This window comes from Pogoniulus pusillus, chromosome 38, assembly GCF_015220805.1.
Source record: "Pogoniulus pusillus isolate bPogPus1 chromosome 38, bPogPus1.pri, whole genome shotgun sequence".
Lineage (NCBI taxonomy): Eukaryota > Metazoa > Chordata > Aves > Piciformes > Lybiidae > Pogoniulus > Pogoniulus pusillus.
Genome location: NC_087301.1, coordinates 3,716,232 through 3,738,334, shown reverse-complemented (window position 1 = coordinate 3,738,334; position 22,103 = coordinate 3,716,232). Strand labels below are relative to the sequence as shown.

Genomic DNA, 22,103 nt, shown 5'->3' with positions numbered 1-22,103 from the left:
TTCACCCGACAGGTTCTCCCTCAGGACCACCAGAGCACCCTGTGAGAAGCACATCTCAGAGACCAGGCAGAGGGTGGTGAACACCTCCAAGCATTTAGAAACTGCTACAAAGCCAGTTCCTCATTTCTTGTTCTATTTACCCTGTGTTCCTTTTGGGGGGGGGGGAATTGGCAGGGCAGAGTGGATCTCTTCACAGGCAATGAAGAAATTAACACTGTGGTGCTTTTGGTCATCTTGGGTCCCTCTCATCTGCCCACCACATCTGCTCCAGAGAGAAACCAGCTATAGGGATTCCTGTGCAGTAAAACTCCCTTATTGACTCTGCCCTTGCCCATGGTGACCTCTGGTCCTCCAGAGGGACATTCTGCTGAGTCAAGGCCACTAAAAGCTTTATTAGGAGAGCTTATAATTGTATCGACTTGATAATTGAAATACACTAACTAGGTTTCTAGGTGAAAGCACCTTGGGGAAAGCTCTGGACAGCATTTCTGCTAGTGGAGTAAGCAAAGTCAGGGTGAATGAGGCTGCCTCAGGGCTGTCCGTGGGATTTATAAGCTCCATTCCTTTGCTTCTGGGTCACATCCATTTTCTTTGACATTTTCCTGACAGGGTTAGTAATGCTGGAATGGCTCACAAGGCAGAGAAGACACAAGCCATTAGTCTGCTCTCAGCACCTGTGAGAGGAAGGAGGCTGAAAAAACAGGTAAGGTCTTTTCTCAGTGTCATAGGCTATGCCCAGACCAAGGGCCACATGCACATGTTACCTCTGCTGAAAGTTTTTTTTTGGAGGAGCACACAGCTATAGGTGCCCTGATCCTGGGCAGAAAGAGCTGCTCCCTTAGTAGAGCTTGGACTCTCCTGCTGGGCATCAGCCTGGAGGGAGTCCAAGGGTCTCTGGCTTTCCAGTCCCACCAGTAGCTCAGGTGAGACAGCACTCACCTTCCCAGCTCTGCCCAGACAGGAAAATGGCAAAAATTAACTCAGGGAGCTCTGGGGGCTACCAGGACCACACCACAGGTAAGACTGTCACGATAATGTATGAAATCACTACTGTCCTTTTCACTCTTGACACCCATTCACACCTCCTTCTTCCCATCCAGAGGCAGATACAGCTCCTTATCACACCCAACCCACCCTCTCAGCAACAAGGACCTGAGCCTGTATTACTGCCCACCAAGCCACTCTGCCAGCAGCTCCCTCACTAGCCTGTTCTCCTCATGCCCCAGCAAGGAGCTCAACCTTGCAGCAGATGTGAGCAATTCAGGAGTACTGATTGCCTGAAACAGCCACCTGGCCCTGTAACAGTGCTGGCCTAAATCTAGGCACAAAGCAGCACTGCAGACCCTCAGGATAATCTCCCCAGTGCCTGCAGACTGCATGGGGCTCACAAACCTTCTATTACAGGAAGCAGGCTTCTGCCAGCTGCTCTTCTGTCCCACGGAATGTAAGACAAGGAGCCTCAAACCAAGACACAGAAACCCATCACCACCCTTATCGTGTGTCTGCACAGGGACAGTAGAGGTTTAAAACTGACAGGGACTTCCTGGGGGGTGACTTTGCATCAGTAACTGCCTGAACTACCAGAGACGCTGGCTAGAAAGGGCCTTGGAGAAAAGGGCCAGGTGCAGGTGCTGCCAGTGGGACCCCTGGTAACGGGCACAAGCAGCAGGGAGCTTCCACAAGCTTGGAAAGGCTTCAGAACCACCAGCCAAGCAGATCCCACACTGTGGGCCACCCTCCTCACGCTCAACAGAGGGACTAAAAGGTCCAGAACAGCTGTGGTGCCAGGACAACAACCTCTCTCAACTGCCCCTGCTCATTTGCTTCCCATGCTAAGTATGCCGGTGACAGGTAGCACTCGGGGGGAGCATGGATCCCTTTTCCCTCCTGCCAGACTCTGAAGGTCCCAATGCAGAAAGGTCTCATAGATCCCAGCCCTGAGTGCTGTGGGGAGCAGGTCTGGGGCATCCCCCTTGTGACAGGGTTCCTGTGCACATGGCACACAGTTGCTTTGTGTACATGCCCTAGCTGCTGCCCTGGGACACGTGTGTCTGCAGCCAAAGGTTTGGCACCTGAGTTCCACCACCCCCAACCTCACAGAGGAGCAGTGCAAGCAGCAGCTTGCCAGCTGCAGCATTAAGAGAGGGCTGAGGCTTTGTTCTTACAATTGCACCCAGATCATGCTCACCTGCTGCGACCCTTGGTTAGCTCACCCACGTGCCAGGGGCGTGCATGGGAGGGGAAGTGCAGCTGGGGCTACTTTTTGCGGGGGGGGGAGTAGAGGCTCCTCATGCGTCCCCCAGAGAGAAGAGATCGCAGCGCTTTTATTTCTTTTTCTTGGACTTTACTCCATTAACTTCCCTTCTATTTGCCCTTCTCTCTCTTGCCGCTTCGTTCCATTTGGCTTCATCCCGCCAGCTACCTTCCCTTTGCTTTCGCCGGGATGCCAGGGCACAGGAGCCGCCCTTCGCCGGTGGCCGCCAAGCCGCTTCTCGGGGAGGGGGCCCCGCGCGTCCCCCGAGGGGCGCGGGCGGCGGGGGCGGGATGCGGAGCGGCGGTGGGAGGCGGGGGGGTGCCGCGGAGCCTCGCCGCTGCCCATTGCACATTCTCTCCGGGCGGCGGCGCGGCGATCCGCTCGGCCCGGCCCCGGCGGCACGAACATGGCGACGCCGAGCAGAGCCGGGGCACGCCGGGCCGCCCCGCTCCCCCGCTGCCTCTGGCCGCTCCTGCTCCCGCTGCTGCTGCTGCTGCCGCAGCCGGCGGCCGGCGGCCATTCCGTGCTGCTGCTCCGCGCCCCGCTGCCCGCCGCTGCCGCCGCGGAGCCCCCGCGGAGCCGCCGCGCCGCGCCCCGCCCGCCGGAGCCCATCCAGGTGTACGGACAGGTGAGCTGCGTCGGGCCGGGGGGGGAGGGGAGCACCACCTCTGCGCACCCCTTTCCTTTTGCCCCCCGAAATACCGCGTTACATCACCCTGCGGGGCGCTGCCCCCCCTCCCCCCGCAACGGGCTTCGCGGTGAGCACTTGGGAAGGGACGAGGGAAAGGAGCCAGCCCCGCGCAGCGCCGCTTGTCCCCGGGGTCTCCCCTCCCGTCCCCGGTGCTGCGAGCGGGAGTCGGCCTCGGCGTCGGCGCGACGCGTTGCAGCCCCCCGGGGGTCTGCTGCAGGGTTGGGGGCGGGTTGGACACACGCTGCGCGGAAAAGAACTTCCGCGCCTTGCGGGGCTTCGAGCGGGTCCCGCGTGGGCACGGCAGGCATCCCCGCGGCGGGGAAGGGACGGCCGGCAGCGGCTGGCCAGCGCGGTGCTGCCGGGGCAGCCCTGGCTACGTCTAACAGCTTGTTAGCCACACGCAACTTGCCCCGCGCAGAGCGGCAGGCATCTAGAGGTGAGGAGCTGCTGCGCAGCGCCTGCACTCCGCTCTTCCTGTGTCCCCCGGAGCCACCTCAGACTAGCGGCACTGTGGCGTGTCTGGGTTTGTGCTTGCGGGGGCAAGATGAGCAGCGGTAGCTGCCGGGCGGCCAAGGGCACGGCCAACGAGCGGTCCCCTTCGCGCAGCTCACCGCATGGGAAAGCGAATCCCTCCGGCTGGGAGGGCAGCAGCCCCGCACCTAGAGGCGCTCGCGTGGAGCGTTTCTACTCTGGGAAGCTAAAATGAGGGAGCTGGCTTCTGGTTGAAGGCATTACCGTCTGTGGGGCAATGTGCCCTTCTCTGTAAGCAGGGCTCCTCCGTACACGTCTGATCCATCCTCCATTGCCCCTTGAAAAGAAGGGTAGAGGAGCTGCTCACCACAGGAAAATACAGAAACTGCTGCTTTTGAACCAGCAGCATCCCTGCCTGGGCTTAATTCACTTGCAAGTTGTGCAGGCAGGATCATAAGGGTACCCCTTGACACCTCTCTTCCAGACAGCAATCCCTGCAGGGGTGATGAGGAATTATATTTGGGCTGCCCAGGTGCCTGCTTTGGAAGGCATCACCCTTAAAGAGTCTGCTTTATTTTTTAACTACCTGCTGTGTTGCCCCACTTGATCCTCCTTTCTTATGCTGCCAGTGCCCCATCATGTGCCCCAAAAAACTGCTGGAGGGGACCAGCCTGTGCTGGTCCCCTCCTTGCTTCTGCTGCCTGTGCACCAGAAACTGCTGGAGGGATGGAGGGGGGCAGCCCATGGTGGGATGAGGCAGGCTTTCAAGCCCTCAGTGCCATCTGTGTTTGCCTCCTCAGCTAGTGCTTTCCTTTATGGGTGCCCTGTAATTGCTATTTGTAGGCTGAGAGAGAACCAGCCATAAGGCAAGCTGGCTCTGGAGCTGTTGGAAGGGCATGTGTGTGGCTGGTGCTGCTCCCAGAGTCCCATTCCTGTTCTTCTCTAGAGAATGGGAAAAGCTATTCCTAGTGCTCTTGAAATCTGCTTTGCCTGCTCTACCTCCTCAACATTGGCTGTTTTTAGCATAACATAGCTACCCTAGTTTGGAAAAAAACATGACACTTGTCTCTCATCTAAAGAAAGGCATTTGTAGCACTTCCCCTTCCATCTCCCGGTGGCTTTCATCCAACCCACCTGCCTGGGTCAGGTAGAGAGCTTTGGCAGGAGCAGCCTCTGTTGCCTGGACATGTAGCCACAGATCTGAGAGGGTGCGGTAACCCTGGTGCTGTCTGGAACAGCAAGAGTTTTAGTTTGCCACCTTTTAGTCTTTTCTCATTGCCTTAAGCTTTCAGAGGGGGTGTGCCTGGAAAAGTGGAGTCACTCTCCCTGGCACCGTGGCACACAGTTTCAGGGTAGTGTGCAAACCCCAGCCCCCTCCACTGCTTTAGGGCGAGACACACAGATTTTGAAGCCCAGACACTGGGTGCCAGCAGGAAGAGTTTATTTGCACTAAACAACAGTTCCACTTTCTCCCGAGCACTACAGTGCTTTAAATCAGGATCTGCCTTAATAAAAAGGACAAGAGGGAGCCAGTATGTCACAGAATCAACCAAGTTGGAAAAGAACTCTGTGATCATCAAGTCCAACCTATCACCTAACCCCTCTAATTAACTAAACCACGGCACTAAGTGTCAATGTCCTAGCCTGCGTTACAGATCTGACCACACTCAATTACTAATGCCTGGGAAGTTCAGAGGCTGTGCAATATGATGCTCAGGGGTCTTGTGCCTCATCACAAGCACCTGACAGTTCCCCTCCCCCTGGTCTCTGCTGCTCTAATACCAGCAGGATATCATGCAGTCAGGAAAGTGCTCTGCTGTTAAGGATATCATCATAAGGGGCAGCACTTGGAGCATTCCAGTGCCATGCCACTGCAGTGCCTCAGCCGGGATGCACCCTGCTCCTGGGCATTTGGCAGGTCACTCAGCCATATGCTACGTGCTGGCTCGTGCCACAAAACTCCCTGCCTTTCCACAGCTCTCAGCCGTGGTCCCAGCATGGCCTCGTGGGACAGCTAAGAGGCCAGGCTCAGATGAGAGGTGAAGGAAATCGTGGCATGAGAGGTTGGTGCTGCCTGTCACCACCATGGCTGAGTTTGCTGTGGGAATGGAGAGGGAGAGGTGCATCTCATCAGGCAGGGGCGAGGAGAGGCAGAAAGTCCAAACCCTTTGTGGCTCTTGGGGAGCAAAACACGGCTTATTCAGCACCATCAGCAACATGCTGAAAGCCCTAGACACCAAAGACACAAGCCTGGAACACCGCTAGGGATTCCTCATCCAGATCCTTACCACCAACTGCACCCTTGCTGGGCAGGCCTGCATCTGTGGCTACAGCAAAGCATGCTGAGAACCTCAGGGAACTACAAGATGAGTAGCCTAAAGTCCTGTGTCTTTGTGGCTTTGCTGACTGAAAGACCAAACACATGACTCCAGAGACTGTCAGCTTTGAGACAGAGCAGGTTTTGTTCCCTTGCACAGCCCTCACCTCTGCAGGGGTGGTGACTGTTACAGTGGGCAGACTGCTATGAAGCGGGCACCGACACGTGACAGGGCTTTTCTAGGACACTGCTAATGGCAGAGAAGCATCTCCAGGGCAAGACAACTGCTGCCTACACCCTGCGGGGCTGATGTCCTCCCCAAGCCCCTTCTGGCAACTGCAGCATTGCACCTTGCCCTTCTCTTCCTGGCTGCACCTGCAGCCCACCCTTCTGTCCCGTGTTAGCCTCCAGGCTTTTGCCCACAGAACCCTCCTCAGACCTGGACACAGGTACTGGGCTCCAGGATCTGATATTTCTAGGTTGTGTCCTCACCATCCCACTTAAATTCCATACCCTGCTGTGGGAAGACCAGATGTCTAGAACTGCATCTCCTCCAAGGACTTCACTTTATGCGACAAAGAAGGGAAAGAAAAGTAGCTGCTTTGGCTGCCTGGCCTGGCTTGAAGTGTCTTCTGTGAGCTTGGGGGTTGGCTGTCTCAGGAGCACTGTGTTGTAACTATGACAGTGAGGAGAAGCACTGGGGCAGGAGGCCATCCTCCATCTGCCAGTCCTGAGGGGCACAGGAGAAGGTCACAGTTACAGAGAGCATTTACACTGCTGGGTACTAGTTCAGACATGGACATCTAACCTTTATCTGCAGACATCCCTTTCCCTTCTTTGGAAGGAGCTGATCTGAAACCTCCTCCTCAAAGCGTGCAACGCACAAGAAACTTTTGCCTTAAACTGTACAGGGACAAAACACCTCTTATCTAGCTGTGGTGCTGAGCTCACCCTCTGTGCTGTCACCCTGAGCCTTTCCCCATGCTTCTGACCTGTGCACAGCTGTTGCCTCTATGCCTTCCTATCTATCCCTTGAACAGATGTTATCTCTTGCCCAAACAGCAGCTCATCTCTCTTCCTTCCGGGGTGAGACCTCCCTCGTTGCTGTGGTGGTTTGGGTGTTACCCACCCCCCCATACTTTGGAACTCACCCAGACTAGACTCAGCTGGCTCTGGAAATTGAATGAAGCTTATTATTTACAGCTTAGCACAATACACAAGCAGATATTTACAGTATATACAGTTATATACATAAATATACAAGCTAAAAGGTAGTACAGAAACACAGCAGCCCTCCCAGAAACCTGAATCCCCAGGAGAGGCTCCCAACTGCCCTTCCACCTTCTCCCACCCCTCTACCTTAAACCCAGATGTTGCCTTGTGCCCCAAGGAAGAATGGAGGGTTGGCCAGGTGGGTTAGGAAGCAAGTGGATTGATTGGAGAGACAGAGGGTGAGGTTTAAGAGAAATGCAGCTCAAAGCCCAGGCTGTGCCCAAACTGCCTAATGCCTTATCTGTGTTTATACTTTTGTTCTTACACATCTCAGCACCTGGTCACCTCCACCAGACCAGGTCGATCAAGATTCCCCATTCATGCTCGTTGGGTTATCAAAGCCATCCATTTAGAGCAGGTGGCTTCTGTGGCATGATGTGGTGATGAACCTTTGCCTTTGAACATCCAATGTAGAACTGGCAATCTGGGAGCTAAAAGCAATTGTGACTCAATTCCAGTCACTTCAGAAGCTGCTTTCACTCCTTTATAGGCTGCTAGTATCTCTCTCTGTTGGGGTGTAATTTGCCTCTGAACTTCTGTAGCTGCCACCCCAGAAACCAAGTGGCTGACCACGTGTCTCATTTGGAGCTCTCTGCCAAAGGCTCCAAGGTGGACATTGTCACTGGCAGCTGTGTACAGAATGTTCTTAATGTCTGGACCAGATCGCACAGGTCCCAAGCCCACTGCATGGACTACTTCTCGCTTGATCTGCTCAAAGGCTGCTTGCTGTTCAGGTCCCCACTTGCAGTTGTTTCTCTTACAAGTCACATCGTGCAGAGGTTTGACAATCTGACTGAAACCAGGAATGTGTAGTCTCCAAAATCCCACTGCACCCAAGAAAGAGAGAGTGTCCTTCTTACTGGTGGGAACTGCCACAGTGGAGACTTTGTTGATGTCATCCTGTGGAATGTGACAGTGACCATCCTGCCACCGCACTCCCAGACACTGAATTTCTCTGGCAGGTCCTTTGACCTTGTCTCTCTTGATGGCAAAACCTGCTTGCAACAGGATGTCAAATTCATCTGAAAGTTCAGGCCTAATGGACATTTTCAATTTACCATCCTCAATCTCTACAGATGCTAATCCAAAAACCCATTTGTGACCCTTAGGATCTTTGAAACAACCTTGTCTCAAAAAGTCAATTCCCAGAATGCAAGGTGCATCAGGACCAGTTACAATAGTTATGTTTCTTCCACTCTTTACCAGTTAAACTAATCTCAGCCTGCAACTTAGTTAACTCTTGAGATCCACCAGTGATTCCAAAAATAGTGATAGACACTGTCCCTTTGCAATTGGATGGCAATAAAGTACACTGAGCACCTGTGTCAACTAAAGCCCTGTATTTCTGAACTTTTGAACTGCCAGGCCACCTAATGAATACATTCCAATAGATTTGGTTCTCTCCACTATCCCTTTCCTCCTCCTGGCTGGAGGCAGGGCACCCCTAATGCTGAACATGGCCTGTGGGGTGTACACAGTGATTGGTGTTGTGAGAGAAATTGCAATTGTTGGAACAATTGCAGTTGCTCTCAGGAGCTGAAGAAGTGACAGCTACTTTTCTGGCATTGCTGCCTCTGTTTCTGCCACTCTGCAGTTCCCTGACTCTCTTTGGAAGAGCTGAAGTAGGTTTACCATCTCACTTGTTCATGTTCTCACCGTATTGGTCACGTGGAATTATCCACAGTGACGCAAGTGATTGCTGCTGTCTGGGTGCAGTTTGTCTCCTCCTGGGCTGGAATTGTCTTGCAGGAGGTGGGCATCTATTCCTGATGGCAGAAACATGCACCCATTCAGAAGATGCAGGGATGGTATCCTTTACCAGATTGGAAATGGAGGTTTTAAGATCCTCCTTCAGTTCTCTCATGCTATCTTTAATGTCATCCTTTATCTCTTTCATCTCTGTACTCATAGTGTTTATGGCAGAGACTAGGGCAGAATGTGACAAGCTGTCCTCTACCTGGCTGAGCTGGTCAGTGAATTCACCAGTGGTGAAAGACCTTCCATTATCACTCCTTGATAGAAACCTGCTAGCCAAGATGTTAGCATAGGATGAAGGAGCAAGCTTAACCAGCTTCTTCATGAGACCTGTTCCAAGAGGAATGTTATCAGGCTCATGTGTGCCATAATCACCATAAAGCACTTCCTTCACAGCAAACTCCTCCAGAAGCTTAATTCCCTGCTCAATGGTGTTCCACTTCTTGGCAGCCCATGGCAGATCATCTCGGGAAGGATATCTCATAGCCACATCAACAGGAGGTGTGTCCACAAGCTAACCTTACCAAGAGGACTTGCTAGGTATTTGTCCACTCCACTCTCCTTGGTGAGTGGCCCTAGCTGCCTGGCAGACTTGTCTCTTACCTGTAGGGCATTTGTACTGATAGTATGGCATCTCACCAGACAGCTCAGGATTGGCTCACCTTGAGTATTCCTTTCTAACTTCCCTGACCTCTCTGAGGGGATTGTTGGAATCCTGGATGTCATCCTTCTCCTCTTCCTCTTATTGTTCTGGTTGTCCCTGGCCTAGAAACAAAACTTTCCTAAGAGCACTCTTAAACTCCTCGGAGCCATCCTCTTTCCTGGCAGCCAACCTCACAATGCCCCTCTCATCAGAGTACTGAGATCTGAGTATGTTGGCCAAATCTCAAAGACCATAAATCTCCTCTTCCTTCTCTTGTGCACCAGAGGTCCCCTCCCCTAAGTCCTCTTTTGACTCACTCTTTGTCAAATGTTTCATCTTAGCCCAGGCTTTGGCTGGCACCAGGAAGAACTGGGCTGAGGTTCCCTCTAGTGGGTCAGAATTACTGGGGGTCTGACCTGAGGCCTGTGAGTTCGAATCTGGTGCAGGGCTAGGGATCATTGCTGCCTGAGGAGTTGAATTGGCTGAAGGGACATCTTGGGCTTGAGCTGCTCTCTCTGTTCCTGGGTTTTTGCCATGTTATTGTTACTACCTGGGACATGGGCAGCTTTCCCAGAATCTAGGGGAGGAGGTGCAGTGGTGCCCCACCCTTGCTCTCCCTCTGAGCTAGCATTGTTTAGATGCTTTTTATCTTTACTCAAGGATGCCCTTTTTTTTTCTGGCTCCTTAAGGGCATCACACTTGAGTTTCTCTTACATAATGGCATAATTAATATGAAATCAAAAATTGTAAGACCTAAGATCACACAGGACAGAAATACCACAGTCTCACATTAATACAATTCAGAACAAGGGTCAGGTACCTGGATCTTAGGCAAAGTTACTCTCATTAAAGCTGTGGACAAAGCAGCAGAAGAAGAAACATTACCTGTAATGTTACTGATAAAAGACTCAGTAGGGTTAAACCAAATACATCCAAGGATGAAATCCCCCCAGCTCCAAAAAAATGGATGTAATCCTTGATTTTAATCTTCTTCAAAATTAAATCAAACAAAAAGTAACCAATCTGAGTTTTAGCTCAATTATACACCAGAAAGCAGAAGATAGGCCACGCAGTAGCCCCCACTAAGTAAATCAGCTTCATTAGCTTCATTCTGATTCCCAGGATTAATTGACAACCACTCAAAATTATTTTTGCCCCATGTTGGGCGCCAAAATAAAAGGATGTGGTGGTTTGGGCCTTACTTGCCCTCCTCCTCACTTTGGAAATCACCCAGACTAGACTCAGCTGGCTCTGGAAATTGAATGGAGCTTATTATTTACAGCTTAGCACAATACACAAGCACAGGTTTACAGTATATACATTTATATACAGAAATACACAAGCTAAAAGGTAATAGAGAAACACAACAGCCCTCCCAGAAACCTGAGTCCCCAGGAGGGGCTCCCAACTGTCCTTTCACCTTCTAATATCCCTCTGCCTTACCCCAGACATTGCCTTGTGCCCCAAGGAAGAATGGAGGGTTGGCCAGGGGTGTTAGGAGGGAAGTGGATTAGTCAGAGAGATGGAGGGTGAGGTAAGAGAGAAATGCAGCTCAAAGCCCAGGCTGTGCCTAAACTGCCTAATGCCTTATCTGTGTTTATACTCTTGTTCTTAAACATCTCAGCAAGCCTATGAGTGGATGTCACTGTTGTTTCCCTTTCATAGCCTCTGATCTTATCCTTCTTGCCAAAACATTCTAGCTAGTTTCAAACTAGCACAGTTGCTCTCAGGCTTCCTGTTTCCTGCTGGTAACCTGCCCTACCTTTGAGGTAAGGGACCAGACTTTCATTGTTTTCATGTCCTTGTTAGCAGCACACCTGCTTGACCTTGACACTCCTTATCCCTCTGCGCTGATGAAGACCTAAGATGACCTCCTCCTCAGCTGCTGTCACTTGGAGTACCACATGCTGCCTCAGCCTGCTTTAGATTAAAACCCACACCACGCTGCTGCTCAGTGATCTTTATCTGAGAAGGAAGCTTTTCAAGACAGGCAGAAAGAACGTCTGCCTTTTACATAACCTCACAGTGATGACTTCGTGTGGGGGATGTTAGCATCTCTAGGTCTGTGGCACAGCACGCTTGCAGAGTACTGAGAAAGCCAAGTGCTCCCCAGAGGTGAGTGCCCTCCCCTTGCTAGCATGAACGGGGCCTTGGCAGGCAGCTGTGCTGGTCACCCCGGCCCTTGTGCTAGACCTGGGTTGTGCTGCTTGCAAATACTGTTAGCACAGGGGGGGCATAGTCCCTGAGTGAAGGGAGCTGAAGCTTCTCTTCTTCTGAGGCCAGGTAGAGAGCCCATCATAGCTCCCTCTCATCACAGCTGGCAAACTGGCACAGAGCTTTTCTTCCTCCAGATAGGAACGTGCTTGACAGGGTAAATGCCATCCAGTTATGTGAACAGAGACAGCAGTCACGCTGCGTTGCAACTGAACCGTGCTTAATTTTGACCTAGTTTGCCAACTCAGCAGAGACCTTCCCAGATTAGGCTTTAACCTTCTGGGCATGGGCTGCTGGACCCTCATGTTTTTAATTCCTTCTCTGGCTGGCAGATGCCCTTCCCCACTGCTGTGTCTACCTCTTGCATCCCTGCCCCTTTCCTGGCCACCCTGGAAAGGTTCCCTGCTCTCGATACTTGAGTTTGCACCCAAGCTTGCCAGGAGAGACAGGTCCCTGTATGCCACACTGTTCCTGCTCCTGGCACCATGGCAGCCAGGAGAGGTGTTTGTGTTTTTATTCATTGTTTACCCTTTGGCAGGCTCCTCACAGATCCTGCTATTGGACTGAGCAAGCATTGCAGTGTCCCAGGGGCATCGCTCAGGCTTTCTGTAGCTCTAATGACTAGCTCATGACACGCTTCACTGGCAGTGCTTTAGACCTTCTCTGCAGCCTTCCTCTGTGCCTTGCTTATGGGGGAGTGACTTTCATCGTTGCTGGGGCAGCCTCGATTCCCTGTGACCCCTCCTCCCCTGCTTCCTGCTCCCATCAATTTAGAAGACGCTGTCATCTCGGGGACCTTCTTGCAGCACAGCCTGCTCATGTCTGCATTAACCAAGGCTCCTCTCCTGACCCTGATCTTCCCCCCCTTTCCCCTTTTTCTTTCTCCTAACGGCACCAGTTACCAGAGAGCTCTGTTGGTGGTAGCAGATATTAAACAGCCCTGCAAGCAGATGATTTCAGTATTAACAGAATTACCATGGGCCTGGCACTCTCTGAAATGAGTCACCCGTGTTGCGTATCAGTGATTTCAGACCCTGGCATTTGCAGTCCAAGCCACAAGCAGCGTAACGGCAGGCACAGGCTGTATTTCAAAATACCATGGCAGGGCTAGAAACAGATGCTCGGGAGCGGAGCAGAAGGTAGGGTAATGAAGCTTTAGTGGGAGCATGGGGAACGTGGCGTGCCGGGAGCGCAGTAGCCACTCGTGACACTCGACTCATCCGTGATGCCAGGCTATTGCGTAAGCCTTGCCGGGGGGAGGCACAGGAAACGGGGACGCAGAAGCCTGGCTTGTCCACTGTGGCTTCCAGAGAGCTGGAATGATGAGGAGCCTGGTGAGAGCACCTTTTCTTCAAAGCCATGTGCTAACCAAGATGTAGCTTTGCTTCTGACTCCTTTCGGCAGTAGCTCCATCCTCGTTCCCCCTCTCTGCTGGGTGTACAGTGTTCAGCAATTCCTCTTCTGCAAGCATCTCCTGGTAGCCTTCAAGCCAAGGTCCAAGTTGATGGTGAATTGTTGACAGTTTTGGAAGCCACAGAGGCTCATTGCTCTCCTGTATCCTGACTTGGATGAGGCACTTGGTGCCATGGTCTAGTTGAGTGGATGGGGCTGGGTGATGGGTTGGACTGGACATTGGAATGGGCTGCCCAGGGAGGTGGTGGAGGCACCGTCCCTGGAGGTCTTCAAGAAAAGCCTGGATGAGGCACTTAGTGCCATGGTCTAATTGACTGGATAGGGCTGGGGGATAGGTTGGACTGGATGATCTTGGAGGTCTCTTCCAACCTGGTTGATTCTATGATCTTGGAGGTCTCTTCCAGCATGGTTGATTCTATGACTTAATGAGCCTTAGTAATAACCTATGAACTATAACTTGGCCTTCCAGTGCCAGAGGGTGGCTTACAAGAAAGGAGGGGAGGGACTGTTTGCAGGGGCTTGTACTCATAGGATGAATTGGAATGGCTTTGAGCTGGGAGAGAATATGTTTAGACTGGATATTACAAAGAGATTCTTTCCAGTGAAGGTGGTGAGACTCTGGAATAGGTTGCCCAGGGAGGCTGCAGATGCCCCCTCTCTGGAGGTGTTGAAGGCCAGGTTAGAGGAGGCCTTGAGCAGCCTGCTGTAGTGGAAGGTGTCCCTGCCCATGGCTGTCAGGGTTGGAGCTAAATGATCTTTAAAACCCTTTCCAACCCAAGCCATTCTAGGATTCTATGAGAAGTGCCTAAGAGCTATGCTTGTTTGCAAGCTCTCCACTTTCAGTTTCATAACCAGGAGAGGAAAACACATGCATGAACCTTAAGGAGTCCTTGTTCTGCACACTCTCAACTTTACAGCATCAAATCTCACCCCTGATGAATAGCAAACACCGGAGTTGAGCTGTGGCCCAGAAGCATTATTTTTTGACCAAGCAAATCCACTGGTGTATGCAGTTGGTTCCCAAGCCCACTCAGTGCCAGGAACAGCTCCTGGTGCTGTCCTGATGGCCGTCTCTGCGTGCAGGTGCCAGGCTGTGTTCCGAGGCAGCAGATGCAGCATCTGTGCCCGTGGCTCCTCGCAGCTCACTGTGGCACTGCTGCACCCGCGGGTCACGCTTCCCACGCAGAGCAGCTCAGCCTCGATGGTGGCTCAAAGGCTGGGATTTGGAGTGCTCTGGTGACAGGGAGACCTGAGATACTGCTGTGCTAGCCTGCCAGCAGCCACACGAGTAGCTATGCAGTGAGGTGGTCAAGCCAGAGTCACTCATCTCCTGGCCAGGCTGCACCATTTGAAAGCCTTTCTCTAAAGCTGCAGTTTGTCACAGGCAAGGGGCAAGGCACCTCTGCCAAGCCTGGCAACCAAATCCCTGCCTTGGCTTCTCAGTGCTGGATAAACAACTGAGAAGCTGTGGTAGGAAGGGGAGCTGGTGCTTAGGTGTTGCAGGTGCCAAGAGATTTGAGGCACTTCTCGCTTCCCATCTCCTCATGCTGCACACTTGGGTCTGCTCTCCTGCTCGTGGCCATCCCCTTGGCGAGGCAGTGCTGCTGTCTCAGTGCAGCACTCTGCATCCAGACAACATTCTCCTTCCCAGCCTCATCCCTTTAAGCCACGAGGGAGCTCATGCTCTCTGGAGTGTGCTCCCATGGGAAGGCAGTGCCAGGGGCTGTCTTCTCACCCCATTTCTGCAGGGTATTCATTTCTTCCTTGGATGAGGCTGCTACAAAAATTAAACATAGAGTGTGAGCAAGGCTAGCAGCATTAACTTCATGAACTAGAGACAGAGGCAGCCTCTGCTGCATCTTGGCTCCAGCTCTCCCCTCTTAGACTTCCTTTGGCGTCTCACCTATTAGGAGGACAAATTAGAATTTCATGCATATTTCATATACACTTAATCACTTGGCAAAGACCAAAACACTTCCCCATTAAGGGGAATTTATGCTAAATGCTCTTTCCAACATTGCCCCTACTTAAGTTAAACCAGTTCCTGAGGAAGGTTTCACCCCTTAGGGGAGGCAGAGGAGTCTGTGACATTGAGCTCCTGCCAGATGCGCCTCGCCCCAGCAGCAGACAGGGTTGCTGGTGTCGGTGATGATAGTTGTGTTGCAAAGCTAAGCAGCCTGGTCGATGGGACAGCAGGTGCTGCTGCATGGACAGGGAGGACTGGGATCCTCCTTTTCACCCCCTGAGCCCTTCAGGTTCCCACAAAGCTCCATGCTGGGAACTGGCAGAGACAAATGCGTGAGGGTCCTGAACCTAAGGTGATGCTACAGGAGCCCTTCTCGGGGGACTTAAAGCATCCTTCTGGCAGCTCTGCTTCCTTTACACCCCTTAGTAAGATGTGCTCTAGGAGTCTTTAGCTACTGCTAAACCTCCTGCATATCACAACCTCCAGCACTGTGGGGGAAGCCAGGAAGCCAAACCTTGTTCATGGCCACGCTGGTCTTCATGCTGGGACTCTGTGATAATTAGGCTGCCTGAGGTTGAATGGCTCCTTCTGAGTATGGAGACTGAGCTGGCTTCTCTGAGCCCAAACATGGTGGCCCTGGGCTGTGGCTTTTGCTACATTTCCTAGATCTCCTTGCTCTGAGGAGGGGGTTTGGTGTCTCTTTTGGCTTGTGGGGAAAAAGCCCATAGAGGTTTCTTGCTGAGGTTAATGCAAGGCACAAGAGTCTCCCGTGGTTTGTCTGGGTTTGAAGCTGCCTTAGTGTTGGATTTCTTGCAGTAAACACAACAGCAGTGCTGCTGAAATTTCCACCGAGATGGTAACAACCCCCTGTTGGCTGAGGGCAGCTGGGCAGGGTGTGTGCAGGGCAGGTCTGTCACACCTGGACCTTGGCTTTGCTTGTGGGGAGCAGAAGATCTCCATCTGGAGCAGCTTTCCTGAGGAGGGGAGGCTGGGCAGGGTTGCTTGCCTGTCTGTCTCTGAATGCAGAGTGATGGACTCCCTCCCCTTCACTTGCCCCCTCCCCACCTGATCACATCAAAACCTTTGCCAGGCTCCTAAACACAGCCTCTGGCCTGAAGCCAGCAGCCTGATCCCCAGGGAACCCGTGGAAGGTGCTGATACCCACGGAGGAGGTTGGGATGGGGATACTCTGCGTTAGAAGGAGGGGCACTGGGGCTGGGAGCAGAGAGCTGCTCTGGGTGTCAGGCTGGAGGCTGTTCGGTGGCTCTCAGCGGGCATCAGCACTCCCTTCCCCGCCTGTGTCCCTGCAGCCTCAGGCATCTCTGGCGGCTGTGCAAGGCTACCACTGCCTTGCTCTGTAGCTGCTGCTGCCTGACCTACATCTCGGTGCCTTTGCTCTCCGGCTGCTACAGCAGGGTTTGCCCGCAGGGGGGTTCCCTGGCAGGGCAGATGGGGTGCAGCTGGGGGGCACTGGCCCTGGGGGCTGCTTGCTGCCTCCCTGCCACGTTTTCATTTATTTCCTTTTTCCCCCTTGTGTGAGCCAGTTGTGTAAGAGGGATTGAGAGCTTCTGCTTCACTTGCTCCCCCCCAGCCCTGCCCCAGAATAAAGACCTTGTTTTCCCAAGTGTTGCACTTAGCAGTCAGTGCTGGAGGTTAAACCAAGCTCCTTACCCTGAGCAGAGCTCCTCACTGACCCTGGGGTCAGCAGGAGCCACGGGGTATGAGTGCTGTATTTGTGCAGCTTCCTAAGGCCATGAGCCTGGGGGTTACCAGCCACCATCTGAGCTGTTGTGGCATGTGGAGCCCAGGCACACACACCCACTGCTGCAGCCATCCGAGTGCCCATCCACGGCCAAGCTATGGCCACTGCCAAGCTACTTTGCTCAGCTTGCCTGGCAAGGCTGCCTGTCCCTCCTCAGGGGCAGCAGTTGCTCTGGGCACTGTGTTTGTCCAGAGGCTCTGCAGCTTTGGCTCCCATCGTGGCAGTGCTGCAATAGGTTCCCCATAGAAATAAGTCCTTTGCAGCCAGCACTGCCTGGCACAGTGGATGCACAGGGAATGGTGGATATGGCTGTGTTTGTGCTGGAAACCAGGGCAGAGAAGTCTCTTTGGTGTAGAGAAGTCACTGTAGAAAGGTGATTGTTTCCCTGTGGCCCTTTACCTGGTCAGCCTGCATTTGCAGTCGCTTCTCACTCCTTGGTTTTAGTTTGCATTCTCATTGTCCCCCGAATCCCATGTCCTTGAGGAAGAATAAAGGGAAAAGTCACCCCTTTAAGCACATATGGCCTGGAGCACAGCCCTGTGAGGAGAGGCTGAGGGAGCTGGAGGTGTGCAGCCTGGAGAAGAGGATGCTCAGGGCAGACCTCATTGCTCTGTACCTGAAGGGAGGCTGTAACCAGGTGGGGTTGGGCTCTTCTGCCAGGCACCCAGCAACAGAAGAAGGGGACACAGTCTCAAGTTGTGCCAGGGGAGGTCTAGTCTGGATGTTAGGAGGGAGTTGTTGTCAGAGAGAGTGATTGGCATTGGAATGGGCTGCCCAGGGAGGTGATGGAGTCCCCATCCCTGGAGGTGTTGAAGCCAAGCCTGGCTGGGGCACTTAGTGCCATGGTCTGGTTGACTGGATAGGGCTGGGTGCTAGGTTGTACTGGATGAGCTTGGAGCTCTCTTCCAACCTGGTTGATTCTATGTATTTTGCTAACAGGTCCATGAGAGATGCTGTTTTATGTGGGGCCATGCCAGCCCCTCAGGGAAGCCTTCTCTTTAGCTGCTGGCTTGCAGTGAGTGCTTGCATACCTCCTTGTGGTGTTCTCAGTACAAGCGATGGCAGCCCTGGCTCGGTGGCACCGTCACATTGGCAGAGGTTTCCAAGCCCTGTTACTCTGAGTGGTCACTGGTTTACTTGGCTGTGCTTTAAATGAGGAGGCTTTAAATGAGACTGCAGGGAGCAATGGAAGTGGGACAAAGGCACAGCAGCCTTGGAAGATGGAGGTGGAAAGATAAAGCCCTTAGCACACATCTGATAGCTGTGGGCCTTTGCGTTGCCTTTCAGCACTCCAGGCTGAGGCTCAGCTCACCTCGAGTATGCCCACAAACACTTCCCTCAGCCCCTCCAGGGTGTGGATAGGCTGAGCACAGAGTGCTCCTTTGCTGTTTGCCTGCTGGGCTGTTTTAACTTCTGCCCCTGGTTTGAACAGGTCTCCCCACAGTGCGTGGATTTCTGAGGAGGGGTGATGGGAGCTGGCGTTTGCTCTCTGGCTGTCCCTGTGGGCCAGGCTGTGGTCAGGATGCCCTTTCCCTTGGTGTTGCAGGTCAGCCTCAATGACTCCCACAATCAGATGGTCGTTCACTGGGCTGGAGAGAAGAGCAACGTGATCGTGGCACTGGCCAGGGACAGCCTCTCATTGCTGGGGCCCAAAAACAGCGACGTAAGTAACCTAACCTGGCACTGTCCTGGGGTGCCTGCTCTGCTTCCCTGCCAGGTGCAGTGTCAGTGGCTGCTGAGCTGCAGCCTGCCTTTCTCTGAGAAAGAAAGGCCCAAGGGTTTGGAGCTGGGAGCAAAAAACCCTCATTTAATATCTTCTGTGCTACCCCATGGGTTCGAGCCCCAAGGGGCTGGCTTAGGCCATCTCTAAGGCTTCCTCCCCTTTTAGTTTGCTGAGTTGTGACTAAGTCTGTCAGAAGGGAACCCAGAGCTTTCTCCTGCCTCTGCTGGGGTTTCTGTTTGCAGGTGTATGTGTCCTACGACTATGGGAAGAGTTTCAAGAAGATTTCAGAGAAGTTCAGCTTTGGCGAGGGGAACAGCAGCAAGGTGGCCATTGCCCAGTTCTACCACAGCCCAGCTGACAACAAGAGGGTAAGGCTGGCCCCAGGTCAGGTTCTCTGCAGGGCAGCCTCAGTTTATTCGCTACACTAAATGTGCCGAGGCGCTGGAGGTAGTTGCCCAAAGAGGTCATGGTTGTTCCCTCCCTGGAAGGTGTTCAAGGCCACCTTGGATGAGGACTTGAGCAACCTGCTCTAGTGGGAGGTGTCCCTGCCCGTGGCAGGGGGGTTGGAAGTAGCAGTGGGGAGGGACAGACCCATTCTGCAGATGGGCACCGAAGGTCACTTTTGTGTGGTCCTCTGTCTTTATGGAAGAGCCCCTTGGGCTGTCTCAGGGGTCCCTGGGCAGAGTGGAATGTGGTGGGTGTACTGCTGTACCTCCTGCATGGTTCTCTGATGCTCAAGAGAAGGGGTGGCTGGGGCAGACCAATATCTCTCCTGCAGAATTTGTTCTCTCAAAGGCACCTCCGAGGACAGCTGCTTTGTTACAGTGGCCTGAGCTCTGCTCTGTCCAGGCGGCTGACTGCCTGCTTCTCTTCTTCCTCCTTGGTCCCTCTCTTCCCAGTATATCTTCGTGGATGCTTTTGTCCCATACCTCTGGATCACCACTGACTTCTGCAACAATATTCAGGGCTTCTCAATTCCCTTCAGAGCAGCAGACCTGCTCCTGCACAGCAGGAACCCCAACCTTCTGCTGGGCTTTGACAGGTCTCATCCTAAAAAACAGGTGAGTGCTTCTGCTTAGGTGGGAGAGCAGCATCCTGCCTCTGCCCTGCTGTGGCATTCCTTCTGGCTTGTTACGTTCTCCACAGTCCCTATGGCATGCTGAGAGCCACCCTGCCTTGCACCAGCACCCCCTGGGTTTGTGCTTTGGGACAAGAGAAACATAGATTTGCTGGAGGGGGGTCACAAAGATGATCGGAGGGCTGGAGCACCTCTGCTATGAAGACAGGCTGAAAGAATTGGGGCTGTTCAGTATGGAGAGGAGGCTTTAGGGGGGAGCTGCATTTCAGTATCTAAAGGGGACTTACAGGAAGGCTGGGGAGTAACTCCTCAGAAGGGCTTGGAGTGATAAGATGAGGAGCAGTGGTTTCAAACTGGAGCAGGGGAGATTTAGGTTGGACATCAGGAGGAAGTTCTGCACAGTGAGAGTGGTGAAATCCTGGAACAGGTTGCCCAGGGATGTGGCTGAGGCTCTGTGCCTGCACACATTCAAGACAAGTCTTGCTGTGTCCCTGGGCAGCCTGAGGTGTCTCTAGTCTGAGGTGTCCCTGCTGACTGCAGAGGGGGCTGGACAAGATGCCCTTTGAGGGTCCCTTCCAGCCCAGTGCAGTCTGTGAATCTGTGCTTTGGCCATTCATGGTGTCTGATCTTGGATTGCTATGTGCAGAGCTGTCCCAGATCATCTAGGACACTTCCCCTGTGGGTCAGTCTGCTTTCTGTGGTGTCTGGAGGGGTGAGGATCAAGTGCCTGCAGGATGTCTACCTCAAACATTTCCTCTCCCTTTTCCTCCATTTCTGCTGGTCCTTTATCCAGGCTGCTGCAGACCACATTGATCTTGTGGTCATAACTCGCTGCCGAGTGCTGGCAGCTGAGGCAGGCCTGACCTCTGCAGTATTTCATGTGGGCATGTGGTTTGGCTTGGAGTCTTGCTTAACCAACTGCCTCTTGAAAACAAAACTCCTTTTTCCCCTGGAGCTACCGGGTAAAGATTGGCAATAATTACAGCACCTTCCAACAGGCAGCGCAAGCGAAGCCTGCGGACGAAACAGCTGCCCCCAGCATGTCAGTGGGGGACATCAGGCAGTCAAGCAGGGTACACATCAGGGTACATGCTGGGCACAGCTGATGCCTCTGCAGGGGGATAAAGGTGTCTGGGAGTGGTGCCTTCCCTGGGTGGGCTGCTGGGCTGACTGTTGAGGCTGGAGTCTGTCTGGCTGTGTCCACGGAGCTGCAAAAAAGAGGCAGAAATTGCAGCTTGGATGGCACCATCGTGCTTGGGAAAGAACAGGCATGAAGGTGGCCCTCTGGAGGGGTGGGATCTGCAGGGGGACTGGCATGTTCGTGGCTGCTGCTTTTGGTGGCACAATGAACAATGCTGTCTCTCCTCTTGACCTTTGCCAAGCTAATGCCTGCGGATCTGCAGCAGCAGTGCGTCGCTGTGCTTGGGCTTGTGGTGGCCTCTGAGGGGGAGACTCAGATGTTGACCCTTGCTGTGGTGCTCCACAAGTGTGTCAGAACAAGTTATTTTTGTTTCTGAGCTGATGCAGAGCCAGGTGGATTGACAGAGGGTGGCAAATGCTTGCAGAAGACTAAGAGGGAGTTTTTCCTGTTGGGGTTATTCTCCTGCAGCTAGGAAGATTGCTGTTCCTTCAGGCAGCTGCCACGTAAAGAGAAGTCATCAAAGGAGATCACAGTTTTGTGATAGATGTAGGTCCAGCCTGCTTCTGCTGCCAGAGGTTGGGTCTCTTGAAGGGCTGGGTCTGTTTGGTTGCCCAATCCCACTGGCATCTCTCACTTGTTGTTGCAGCTCTGGAAATCAGATGATTTTGGCCAGACCTGGATAATGATTCAGGAACATGTGAAGTCTTTCTCTTGGTACGTACCCAGCTCCTGTCTTCTCTCTCTTCTCGCTTCTTGCCATGCACAAACCAAGGGTCTGGTACCAGAGTGAGCTCCAGCCCCCTGTTGTCCTTGCCTGTGGGGCTGTGGTGGGGTGGGGTGATGAGAGACAGCCCTGACACAGGTACCTGTGGGCACTCTGCATCGCCCCTTGTTCCTGTTTGCCCAGTGCATCTCTCGACAGGGCTCCTGCTCCCTGGTACCTGCTGCTGTCTGCGTTGCTCTGTGGGTGCTGAGATAATGCCAGCAGCACCTTTTGTGTTCCTTCCAGGGGAGTTGAGCCCTATGATAACCCCAATACAGTGTACATCGAGCGGCATGAGCCTTCCGGGGCCTCAACTGTCCTTCGCAGCACTGATTTCTTTCAAAGCAGAGAAAATAAAGAAATCATCCTGGAGGAGGTTGAAGACTTCCAGCTGAGGGACAAATACATGTTTGCAACAAAGTCTGTGGTGAGCAGCACACAAGCAAGGCACGGGGCGGTGGTTGCTGCTTGGCTACAGCAGCGCTTCAGCAGCCTGGGCAGAAGTAGGTCAGGCTGCAAAGTGCTGGGACCTGGGAAAAAACAGAGGATGCCTGGGAAAACCAGTGAGGCAGGGGATGGAGAGGTGGGGGTGGCATGGGAAGGGAGGATGTGGCTCAGCAGTTCGGTGGTTAGCAGGCTG

At 53.2% G+C, this 22,103-nt stretch overlaps 1 protein-coding gene across 2 annotated transcripts in view; it reads left to right on the top strand.

Annotated features, from left to right (window-relative positions):
- The first annotated feature begins 2,615 nt into the window (after positions 1–2,615).
- The window catches only part of SORL1 (sortilin related receptor 1), a 62,451-nt gene continuing 42,963 nt past the window's right edge, over positions 2,616–22,103 (top strand). For both annotated transcript variants that reach the window (XM_064173314.1, XM_064173313.1), the window contains exons 1-6: positions 2,616–2,882; positions 18,305–18,421; positions 18,724–18,849; positions 19,381–19,542; positions 21,347–21,414; positions 21,710–21,890. In XM_064173314.1, the coding sequence (XP_064029384.1) occupies positions 2,661–2,882; positions 18,305–18,421; positions 18,724–18,849; positions 19,381–19,542; positions 21,347–21,414; positions 21,710–21,890 (876 nt within the window). In that variant the 5' untranslated portion in view covers positions 2,616–2,660. The remainder of the gene's footprint in view (positions 2,883–18,304; positions 18,422–18,723; positions 18,850–19,380; positions 19,543–21,346; positions 21,415–21,709; positions 21,891–22,103) is intronic.